The 11,802-nt window shown below is 54.8% G+C and overlaps 1 protein-coding gene across 1 annotated transcript; it reads right to left on the bottom strand.

Moving 5' to 3' along the window:
* Positions 1-121: 121 nt before the first annotated feature.
* Positions 122-10,272, bottom strand: DLK2 (delta like non-canonical Notch ligand 2). The gene is made up of 6 exons (XM_053938123.1): positions 10,188-10,272; positions 7,969-8,070; positions 6,351-6,414; positions 3,755-3,885; positions 3,012-3,156; positions 122-2,419 (listed from the first exon to the last, which is right to left on the bottom strand). Exons 2-6 carry the CDS (start codon positions 8,039-8,041, stop codon positions 1,642-1,644), a joined length of 1,191 nt encoding a protein of 396 aa, XP_053794098.1. The 5' UTR covers positions 8,042-8,070; positions 10,188-10,272; the 3' UTR covers positions 122-1,641.
* Between the last annotated feature and the right edge of the window lie 1,530 nt (positions 10,273-11,802).

Here is an 11,802-nt window from a genome sequence, read left to right as displayed (position 1 = left end):
ATAAGGCAGGACAACTCCTGTACCACAGTCTGGGTTTGCATTCTTGAGGGAAGTGATGGAGATACTCAGCAAGTTGTTGAGCAACCTGATCTACTTGGATCTGCTGAGAGCAGGAGGTTGGTGTTCAGAGGTCCCTTGCAACCTAAATTGTTTTATGATTTTCTGATACACTGTTTCTGAGCTTGTACTTGTTTTATTTGATAAAGGTACATAATCCATCCATGTATTAAAAAAATAATCTTTCTGATGAAGCCCCAGTCCCCTCTCCCAGGTCTCACTCCTGCCTGAGTGGTCACTTCTTGCCCCACTTCACACCCCCTTGAACCCAGCTCTGCAACCCTACAAGCCAGTAGTAGGGTTTGGGTTGTGGGGAGTTTTGCCCCACTGCTTAGCCATCTACCTCATCTGTCCATGAGGAGGCACAGAAATCCCTGGTCCTGGGACAGAGACACTTAACTACTGCAAACCAGACCAGAAGAGGCAGGAACAGACCTTGTACAAAGGGTAAGTGACCTGACCATCTGCTGCCTCTCAGCCATGCTTTAGCAATGGTGGAGAAGGCAGTTTTGTGTCTGCTTGCTATGTTCATCCCAGGCTCACATCCACTGTGGGGAGTTTAGCCTTTGTTGTACGAGAAACGCTGCAGTGACTGATTTGAGGTTAGAGCCAGCTGCCTGCCTCAGAGTGAATGGGAGAGAAAAGGAGGACCTGGATCCTCTATTGCTCCTGAACCAGCCACAGCACAGCCTTGCCCATCTCCAGTTTTACCTATGAGGACATATGAGAAGGATCAGCTCAGGCCCAGAGGAGAGCAAATAGTGAGGCAGAAGAGCACACTGCAGAGGCAAAGGGTCTTGGTGATTTGTGGCCAGACCAGAAAGGACGGCTTGGTAAGTGAGTCAAAGAGATCCCTGGATTATCAGGAGGAAAGTTTGTAACCCCCAAGTCTGACAGCAAGAGGAGGGTGCATCAGCCAGGGCAGAAGAAGGGCATGAGACCTGCAATGATTTTTGAAGTCTCTTTGAACTGGCTTACAGAACCACAAGGCCAGGGAGCAAGGGTGTTTGCTCACTCCCTAGGGATATGGCATCTGAAATGACAGCCTCCAGAAACAGCCAGGAACTACCATACAGTACTGTGGCAGGGAGACCCATGCAGCTATAACTGTCCCAAAGGCCCCAGAAGAAGCATCCCAACACCAGCAGAAATTAGGAAAAAGCCCCTTCCCGTAATCACAGAGAGGAGTTACGAAGGGTCTGGCAGTATGTGGGCTTGCAAGAGGGCTGTGCCCTCCTCAGCACTACCTGTCCTGTTTCTGAGGGCTGGAGTCAGATGAAAACGGTGCCTGTGTGGCACGGGCTGCTGCAGGCAGCACACCACTGCTCCCCTGCAGGGCTGGCCCAACACAGCCCTGCCTTCAAATGCCCGTGGGTGCCAGCTGAGCCAGCCAGACAGGAGACAGCTCAGACCCAGGCAGGGCCATCACACCAGTGCTCAACACCCAGGGTTTTGTTGACGTGTTTGCTGCCCTGGGAGCCGTTCCCTGCTGCCCAGTCGGTGCCAGTGTGGCTCCGCAGGGTGCAGTTCACGGGGTTTGCCAGCATGATGACCTGCCAGGGCCTGGTTCAGAGTCCTCGCAGCTCACAGCTCTGTGGTCTTCCTTGGCTCAATCAAGATGGTGTTGAGCATGCCCACCTGACACTCCTGGTCTTGGAGCTTTCTTGCAGCCTGAGAAGGGCTTTGGCACCAGTTCGACCTTTGACGGCCTCTCTGCCAGTTCCTCAGCATTAGCAGGACAGTGATGAGGACCAGCACTGCTGTCAGCACCCCAAACACCAGCACTGTCACCAGCTGGGCTTCACTCAGCCCTGAGTCCCTTTGGGTCACCACCTCCTTCACAGAGATTTTCAACAACCCTCCCCCTGGCTCTTTCTCACTGTGGTTGGCCACACGCCGCCCTGTGACCACAGTCCTGATGGGCTCTGGCTGTGTCACCCCTGGCATCTCACTAGTGGTGCTTTTCAAACCTCCAGCATTCTCATGGTTTGCAGGGTGGTAGGGAGGAGACCAGGTGGGCTCAGGGACGGAGATCTCACAGGTTTTGCCAGTGAAACGGTCGGGACACAAGCAGTCATAGTCATTGATGCGGTCATAGCACTTTGCCCCATTTTTGCACGGCTGGCTGGCGCAGTCGTTGATGTTGATGGTGCAGAAACGCCCTTCAAAGCCCACCTGGCACTGGCAGGAGAAGCGGTTGACGCCATCGTGGCAGGTGGCCCCATTGGCACAGGGGCGCATCAGGCAGTCGTCCACATCGTGCTCACAGAGAGCCCCCACAAAGCCAGCGAGACACCGGCAGGTGAAGTTACTGGCAAAGCCATTTTCATCTTGACATTGCCCACCATTCTTGCATGGAGACCTGTGTGGAGAGAGCAAGGATAGGTCATGGCCCTGGAGACCAAGCAGCTTCCCCTACCCCAGGGGTGTACCTGAGGTAAACACGCAGAGCTGCTTGCATGGTCAGTGTGTCCAGCTCTCTCTGTGGGGGCAGCTATCTCTGGGAGAAGACTGGATGGGAGCTCCTGTTTCCTTGAGTGAGAGGCCATGGGACCTCCTCAAAGGCTGTGGCTGTGCTCAGGCCCACCACCCACCAGGGAAGGTCTTCAGCCAAATGATCTGAAGAGGAAACATGCCCTCCTGATGCTCCCCAAAGGCATCATGGATATCAGCTCATCACGCCTACAGCATTTTGGCTGCTTGGGAGATAGGATGTCCCAGGCATGATGAACAGATTCCCTCCTACAGCAGGGACAGGAATCTGTTCAGATTGCAACAAAGCCCTTACCCTGGTAGGACCATGCACTGCATGCTGCTAAACCAAAGCCAAAGTTGATCTTGGCTTAACTCCATTACTGTATGGAAATTCACAGGTAACAAGCCAAGCTGGGCCTCCACTTGGAAGTGTGTGACCCAAAGTTAATGCTGTCTGTAATCTCACTGCAGTGTCTCACCCTGCCTTCTCACATGGCCCTGTCTTCATCTCACAGTCCTTCCCGTGGAAACCTTCTGGACACAAGCAGGAATACTCCCCATCTCGATCGTAGATGCACTGTGCCCCGTTCTGGCAGGGGGACTGGTGTTCACAGATGTGTATGTCTGAGGGGAAAAAGATAGTGTGAATTAGGGAGAAAAGAGGGTTGATGTGGCCAACTCAGTGCAAACACAACCCACCAAACCCCCTGGGGATGGAGAAATGGCAAGAGCTTCTCTCTTCTCCCCTCCAATAGGCACCTGCAGCAACACAAGTGCAGTGCCTGCGTGGTTGTGAAGATGCAGTGCATGCCAACTGTCTGACCAGTGGAGACCCCCTGGTACAGACAAGTGCCAAGGGCTGGAGAAGGGGAGTCCCCCAGCCACCTGCTGAAGGCAGGAAGCCTTGGGGAAAGCAGGGGATGCTGCTTGGAGTCCTGATGCAGCATGGGAAATGCAATGAGTTCATCTGCTCCATTTCCTGAGGCTGGCCAGCATCACACCAGCTCTTGCCATACAGCCAGAGAACAAGTGTCAGCAGTCTGACCTCTCTTGCAGGAACAGAATGGTTCCAGCTGTGGCTGCCAGGCAACATCCCCTCTCCCAGGCAGCCAAAACACCATCACCCAGGTGGCTTCTGGCTACGCTGGCTGACATATCCATGAGGGTGTGCTGGGCTTCTGCTCTCAGCACCAGAGGCAGGGATGCCGAGCCCACAACTCACCTTTGTCACAGAACTTGCCAGCCCAGCCGGAGTGACAGATGCACTGCCAAGGCTGGTGGCACGTCCCGTGAAGACAGCCCGGCATACGCACGCACTCCTCGCAGTACTCCCCCTCCCAGCCTGGATCGCACCTGCAGGAGGACAGGGCATAGCAGCATAAGGAAATCAAATCAAATCAAATAATCAAATCAAATCCAAGCAGGGGCTGCAGAAAAGCTGGCTACATGCTGTGCAGGGCCCCTACAGATACAGCAGTGCTCAGATACCCTCCCAAAGGCCCCATGGACCTCCTAGCTCCCTCCTCCAGAGGTAAGTACTGGCATCTCATCTGTCCGAGGAAGCAAGCAGACAGAGGAGAAGCAGACACCCCCTGCAGCCAGGGAGGGTGAGTGGCCAGCAGCAAAGCTCAGCAACTTCACTTTCACTGCCCACATCCTTCTGATCTCCCCCAACCAGCCACTCTGTATACACCACTGCATTAGCTCAGCAATTCCTGTGCCTCCCACAGCAGGCAGCCACTCTGACAGGCAGAGAGAAGCCCATCCCTAACCCTGAGCTTCCTGAGGGAAAGGGCCAAGAGGCTGCTGAGGTCCGAGTGTTTCACTGCTCCTCTCTGCATTATAATGTGTGTCATTTTTTTGTCTGGAGTGCACTGTAAGCCAGCTGTGAAACCTTGCTTGCTATGGCTGGTGCACAGAAGAGACTTATCAGCCAGCTCACACGGGCAGTGCAACGGGAGAACCTGCAGCACACAACGAGCCTTCTGGCTGCAGGAGAGCAGGGCAGTGGCAATGCCTAAGCAAAGCCAAGCTGCATTGCTCCAGTGGCAGGCATCCCTCAGACCTGCCAGCTCCAAGGCAGAAAGCAAGTGATAACAAGATGAGAGCTCAGAGGAGGTGGCACCAAGCCACAACAAAAGATATTCTCAAACCAGCACAAAATGAAACCAAACAAAAACAACACAGTTTCTAGAGTAAGGAAGGGGGTTCATTTTCATGGCTGGGGCTCATTTAAGCACAATGTGTGGTGACTGCAGTTTTTTGGGACTGGCCCACAGGTGCACTTTCAAACCTGAGCTGGCTGTTGTTGCTGTATGTTATTCCAAAGAGACGAGGAGTGAAGAAAATGGTCAAATATATATATATATATATATATATAAAAATATGTACACACACACATATATTAATTAGAGGCTTTTCAATGGGACTGGAGGTGATACCATGTGCCTATTATAGTCTGGGGAAATACATTCATACCTGGACAGCCCTGAGCAGAGGGATGTTTACACCCCTACCCCCCAGTACCTGCAAGGAGCAGGTGCTACCAATTCTTCCACTTCTCCAAAAGGGAGCTGGCCAACCTAAAAATTGCCAGGAAGGGGGCCAGGTAAGCAGCCAAGTTTCCCTGAGTTTGAGGTGATTTTGAGGTACTGCCAAGCCACAAGATTCAGCAAATGCTCTGGAGGCCTGAAATCAGCAGCAGCAACTCACGTGCGGAAAGATCTGTAGTGGGACACCTGCCACATGGTGACATGTGGCCTTTCTTACTGGGGCTTTGCAGCACCCTGCTCCCCCAACCAGCCACAGCTGCTGAAAGGGCTCAGGGAGGAGCTCTATGCAGCTGCAAACGGGGGCCCAGCCAAACCAGAGCTGGACACTCCCTGATACAGCAGCCAGCAAGGAGAACAAGTGGCCCAGGTGTGGTGTGACACCAGGGGCTGTTCTGTGAAAGGGGACTGACCATGCCCTGGCGAGGAGAACAGGGTGGCATTGGGCAGCCTGTCCCCTTGCAGCCACAGGTGTCCCAGCCAGCCCAAAGCCAGCCTTTGCCTCCCAGTGCTGCCTTTTAGAGTGGGAGCTCTCAATGGCCCTACAGTAGGACAACAGGCAGTGGGTCTGTGGCAGCCCAGAGCAGTTATATGGGTGCTTCCCAGGCTGAAGTGCAGGGTCAGGCTCTGAGCTTTGAACCTGTGGGATCTGAGCACCAGCTGGAGCTGGGATGCCAAATATCACTTCTGTTGCTGTAGCTCACAGCTTGCTGGTAAACCCTTTTTGAAAACATCCAGAGATCCCCACCACAGCTCAGGCTTCTGAGAGGGGACCCCAAAGCCCTCAGTTATACACATGACTGGAAGCCCTTCTCTTCCATGCCTCAGGGAGAGCACCTCCACCTCAATCAGCGAGGAGGCCAAGCAAGCTGGCCAGCCCTCATGCCTGCCCTGCTGCCTGATGACTTCCCCCCCATCATATCTGAGCCTAAAGGCTGCTTCCCATCACCCAGGCACGGCCAGGCTGTCCTAAGCTTCCCTCTAGACAAAAAGGGCTCAGCAGAATAACACTGGTCAGTGTGTGAAGGTGGGCACCCTGGAAGCACTGGAGCAAAGGCTAGAGGGGACCAGCAAGAGGCTGAGGCATCAAAATCTCTCACTCCAGAGGGTGTCAGGTAAGAAGAGAGCCAAGTGATCGCTTCCAGGTGTGGGTGAGTGGAGGAGGAGGTGCTTCAGCTCTGGGCAGGGGTGTAGGCACCAGGGACACAATGTCAAGGGAGGGGGAGCAGTTACAGTAAGGAGCAGTAGAGAGCCAAAGACAAGCCATACCTGCACTTTCCATCCTGGTCACAGCAGCCATGGGCGAGATTGCAGCGCTCACTGCAGTCATCCCCTACAAGACAAGAGACATGTGGACTTGGATTAAGCAGAGAACTACAGATGATTCCAGATCTGCCCATGACCCTGGGTGTTTCCTTAAGTGCCCAGCCTACCTGTCCCCAGAACTGTAAGGTGGGGGACCTTCCTTTCACTCACTGGATGCCACACAAGAAATTAAGATTTCACAGTCCACTGTCTTTATTGAGAAATGGGGCTCTGATTCAAAATTACCCAGTCTCTGGTCATCTTCCCCACCTTTTCTCTGCTGCCTCCCTTAGATTTTGGGCCCTTCTGGGCAAGAGCTGGGGTTGCCTGTGCATTAAGACAACTTGTGCAATAGGGACTCACCCACCTGGGACCTCGGTCCCACAGTCTTGAAGCAAGTATGATGAGAAAGCTCAGGGCCAAGTACTGCAAGAGGCACAAAGGGACCAAGGATGGAAATGGAAAGAATGGTTCTTCTTTACCTTCCAGGATATCACCATCTCCAAGGACAGCTATTGGCACAGAGTGGTCTGACAGGAGCTCCTGCCCTCTTCCAGGACCAAGTTGCCAGAACTCCCCTTCCAGCACAGGGAAGCAGGACTTGGCATCACACAGGGCCAGGTATCCAGTTCTGTTTATTTATTTAAAAGCCATAGAAGCTGTAACTGAGCCATGTCCTCGCTGTGCCACTTCTCATCCTCTCCTTTGTGCCAGGTGTTCCCTTTCATCTCCACCTTCCCTTCTTCCCCATCACTTGCTTGCATCTTAGCTCCACAGGGGAGCTGGTTCACTCTGGCTCCATAAGCAGCAGAACTAGAGCAGAAGTCAAGAAGCAGGGGGGTTTCTCCAGAAGTCTTGTGCAAGTCTTGTGCAGGCCAGGCTCAGGAGGTGAATGTCCTTACCTGAGCGCCTCCATCCTGGACCGAAACAGATTAAAGCCCCCATGCCTAGAGGTGTGCTCAGGCTTTCCCAAGCAGTATTTTCTGCTGCTGGGAAAATGAGCAGGAGAAGAAATCCCCTGTGCATGCAATTTTGCTGCAGTGAGGCAGCAGGTCCCACTGCACAGGGTAAGAGCCTCCTAAAACAAGTCACTATGGAGCTGGAGCAGCATCCTGGGACTGCTCAGCCCCAAGCCTGGGTATTGCCACCTTTCCTATTTGTAACCATCTCTCCTGGCACATGGCTTTGGGAATTCATTGCTTATCCAGAGCAGGGATAGAGCAAACTAATCTTTGGGAGAGGATTTTTTCTCACTGGATCCAGGGTTAGCTGTTCATTTTAGGGACCTTCTTTCCCCTGAGCAAGCTGGAAATTTGGGAACCCATTCACGCTAACTGAGAAAGACAGAGCAGCAGGGATATCTCTGTCAGTCTGCTCAGGCATTGCCACCCCTGTGAGCAGGAGTTTCTAAGGTGCCTCTAGTGTCACACCCCAGGTGATTAATGGCTGGGCGGCATTTTCTGCTTTTCCAAGTCAGACCATCTCGATTTTGCATGGAAAACTGAGGAGACTTCAGCAATGCCAAGGACAGGTTTAGAAAGATGGATATGAAAGAGAAGGACCCATGTGTACAGAGACTCACCTTGCACAAGCTGGTGATGGGCCAAGAGGATCCAAATCAAGGACATGAGCTGGAGACAGAAGCTCCTGAGCATGGTCAGTGTGGCCCCACCGAGATGAGCACCTACAGAGAGAAAAAGAGCAAGCTCAGCAAAATCCCTTGGCTGACAGCACAGCTCCTCTCTACTGCCTGGGAGTTTGAGTTGAAACATCCAGTTTTACACAGCCTTGTCACTGCACTCCCCTCTGTTCCATCCAGACATCTTCCTCTAAGTCAGTGTTGGGGCACTAAGAATTAAAAAGCTTTTGAAAATGTGTGTACAGCAGAACCTAGTGTTCACACTCAATCCTGAATGTGTAATAGCTCAGGCTGTTACAGCACATATTGGAGCACCTGCCCCTGGTAGCTGCTGTCAGGAGAAATACCCACCCAGCTGTGGGGACCTTCATCTTCCCTCCCTAGATTTGGGACGCTTCTGCTTTGTGTTAAATAAGGTCCTCATGTGCACATTTGAATGAATAGATGGGCTGAGTGCTCTTCACAGTGCCCAGGCAGCTTTTCAAGCCCTGCAGGAGAGCAGGGAGTCCAGTAGATCTAGCAGAGGAGCAGACAGAAAACAGCAGCCCTCTTTCATTGTCCAAGCAAGAGTGTAGTGGCAGGCACTAAAGCTGGGCTGCAGCCCCAGGCAGGAAATGTGAACACACACCTCTCACTAGGTGTGGTCCGGTCCTTTTCCTCAGCTGTCCTGCAGAGAGCCCCGCTAGCCCAAGGTTCCTGCACCCATCTATTTTCCGACCGCCTCCTGCCCTCTTGAAGTAGCATTAAATACTTTCCAAAAATGCTTCATTCCCTCCCAGCCTTCTGGGGTTGTTAAGGGCAGGAAATTCAAGGGTGATATCATAAATATATTACTGTAATGAGGTGGGAGGGGTTAAACAGTTCTGTTAAGAGAACGGTGAAGGTATGGAGCAGACTCTATCCAGCTGCGTGGGTGTGATGAACAGGGGCCATTCCACTTTCAGCTTGACTCCAGCTCTGGAAGGTTATGTTTGGTCCATAGTTTTGTGAGACACTTCTAAGATGGGGACATAAGCCCTCCCACACACACATACACATGCATTGCAGGAACAGGTTTTGGGATCCCTGCTAAGAGCTTCACCTGCCTGGACTGGACGTAATAGCCCATAAAAGCATTGATGTTGCTTGAACATCTCTCCAGCAAACAAACCACCACCAACGAAGGATGCAGCATTTTCAGAGGGGCTACAGGATGTTACTGCCACTGCCCCAGCCAAATCCCACCATGGATTGCTGCATCCTCCCTCTCCACAGACACTTTGACAAAATGCTTGCAGGACCTTCCTTCGCCTCATGCCCCTAAACATTGGGCAGTGGCAAACAGCTGCTGCATTTCAGGGGAGGGTGAAGCAATTGCTATGAAACTTATAAAATAATTTAGGGCTGAAGAGTGAGTATCATATTCCTTCAGGGCTGTGAGAAGCATAAGCTCCAATCATATGCCATTGCAAAGGCTGTTTTTTCCCTGTTGCAAAGGCTGATTTTCCCCGACAGCTCCCCACTCGAGGCATAGCCTCTCAGGCCTCCTGACCTAGTCACCCCATGGGTGCTGCTCCCAGCAGAACCCCCGGGGTCGACCCGGACCCCGGCACCCTGGGAGGGATGCAGCTCCCACCTGGACAGGCCTGGCTTTGGGTCACAACGACACGGGCGAGGGAGCTCCCTCCGTCCCACTTGTCCACCTCTGTCTGGCCAGGCTGGGGGCTACCAGACCTCCGGGTGCTGTGAGGACAACCCCCGAGTCTATCTACCTCCCTTTCGAGGGTATCAGGGACCTCGGTGCGTTTGGGGACTACCAGGGACATCCCCAGGACGTGGGCTATCAGGCAGTGCTCCAAGTCCGAAGGCTATCGGGACCCCTCCGGACTGGGGTCCGGGGGCAAGGGTGGGAACCTTGGGGGGATGCCGCGCCGCTGCGGCTCGCCGCGCCTGTCCCCCCGCCCCCATCCCCCCGCGGCTTTGGGACCACCCCAAGCCCCAGTGCCCCCCGGAGGGGCACGGCCACGGGGGTGCTCGCCTTCCCCCCAACCCCACCCCACCCCAGGGCTGTCCCCGGAGGGGACCCTCCGCGGAGCCCCGCCGGTGCCCCTGCGGCCGGGGCGGCGGCGGGGAAAAGGGGGTCGGCGGGGCTGGGGGGCTGCGGGTCCCCGGCCCCTGCTCACCTCGGCGACACGGCGGCTCGTGGGGCTATCGCGGGGCGCGGCGGCGGGGGGCGGCCATGCCCGGTGCGGCGGCGGCGGGGCTGGGGAGGCGCGGGGCTGCGGAGGGAGCTACCGCCGCGTGTGCCGCGCCGCTCCGCCCGCCGCCGCCGCCGCCGCCGCCGTGCAGCCCCGGCCGCCTGCCAGCGGCTGCGTGTGCCTGCACATCCCCGCTCCCTCCCCGGGACATCCCGCCTCCCGCCGCCCCAAACCGCAGGCAGCCCCCGACCCGGCCCGCCCTGCCCGCTCACCCCTGCCCGCTCACCCCTGCCCTGCTCCCGCCGCCGGGGGCGGGGGGGGTACCCCGGCACGGCCCCGCCCGACCCCACCGCCCCGGGGGAGCTGCGGCTGCGAGGGCTCACCGGCCCCGGCTCCCAGCACCGATCGCAGAGCGTGGAGATGTTTCCCGGGCTGGCGATCCCCGCAGGGGCGCGGCCTTGCTGGGGGTACCCCCGCCCGGGGCTCCGAGGGGCTGCGGCGCTCGCCACCCTTGCCTGGGCAGGGACGCGGTCCCGCGGGACACTGAGCCTCTCAGCCCGGCACCCCTCTCAGAAATAGGTGCGTGATGATCCGAGCCTTCGTTTTGTGCAGATTATCTGAAATAATACTAATAAGCAAAAACACCTCCTGCAGCCCCTCCCTGATGTCCCGGGGTCCACTAAAACATCTCCAATGGCAAACTGTAGGATTAAGAAGCCCCATCGTTAAAATAAAGGTTCAACTTGTAGTAATCACCCCACAAAAAAAAAGAAGCCATCCAGAGAAGCTGTGGTCCCCAGCATTTTTCTCACTGCCACTCACAAGATGTGGACATCAGCACTTCAGGGGACAATAAGGAACAATTAAGGCAACTGTGGGAGAGGATCTGGGCTGTCACATCTTCAGAAGAAAGAGCTGCCCACTCTCCTTCTCACCTTGCATGGCCTTTCTGCTGCTTGACAAGATCATATCCATCACCTTCAAAGGTCCTAGCAACCCTTAATTAGATTACAAGTTCACATCAGTCAGCTTTTTTCTACCCCTGTATCCCACAAGGTTTGCTCATTTTCACCAGGAAGGAAGAACCATGTCCTACAGGCACTTAATGGATGTTTTCACGCTCCATCTCATCTCATTAGATAAAGCTCAACCCATCCCTGCTCTCACCTTCTCTAGTCCCCCCAGCCCTCTGCAGTTCCTGACAGCCCTGTCAGCACCCTGTGGCAACCATGGGTAGCTCTGCAGGCCTCAGGACCCAGTAAGAGCCCAGGCAGCAACCCCATCAAAGCCAAGGTCTCTGCCAGCTCTGAGTAGGGACCCCTCCTTGCCCATCCTTACCATGCCTATGATGATTGATTGATAATCATGCCTAACATGATTGAGCGATAAAATGGGGGCCTACCACCCTGCCTACCTCAGCCTACCTCCTTCCTGCCTCCTTTCTGCTTTCCTGTCAGCCAGGAGCCCTGTTCTTTTCCTTGCCCTCTTCCTCCTCCTGTCTCTATCACCCCACAGACAGAGGGACAGAGAAGTCCACACCTCCTGCTTAGGTTGCTCCATCAGCTCTTTGGATATTTATGGGACAGGTGTGCACCAGCTC

The sequence above is a fragment of the Vidua chalybeata genome, chromosome 3 (genome assembly GCF_026979565.1).
Source record: "Vidua chalybeata isolate OUT-0048 chromosome 3, bVidCha1 merged haplotype, whole genome shotgun sequence".
Classification (NCBI taxonomy): domain Eukaryota; kingdom Metazoa; phylum Chordata; class Aves; order Passeriformes; family Viduidae; genus Vidua; species Vidua chalybeata.
The sequence above is the reverse complement of the archived record's forward strand: the minus strand, read 5'-3'. Positions and strand labels throughout refer to the sequence as shown.

Excerpts from the sequence above, each read along its gene's own strand:
- DLK2 (XM_053938123.1), bottom strand. The coding sequence starts at position 8,041 with ATGCTCAGGAGCTTCTGTCTCCAGCTCATGTCCTTGATTTGGATCCTC. Across the intron at positions 6,415-7,968 it reads CCATCACCAGCTTGTGCAAG|GGGATGACTGCAGTGAGCGC; the intron begins GTGAGTCTCTGT and ends CTTGTCTTGTAG. Across the intron at positions 3,886-6,350 it reads GACCAGGATGGAAAGTGCAG|GTGCGATCCAGGCTGGGAGG; the intron begins GTATGGCTTGTC and ends GTCCTCCTGCAG.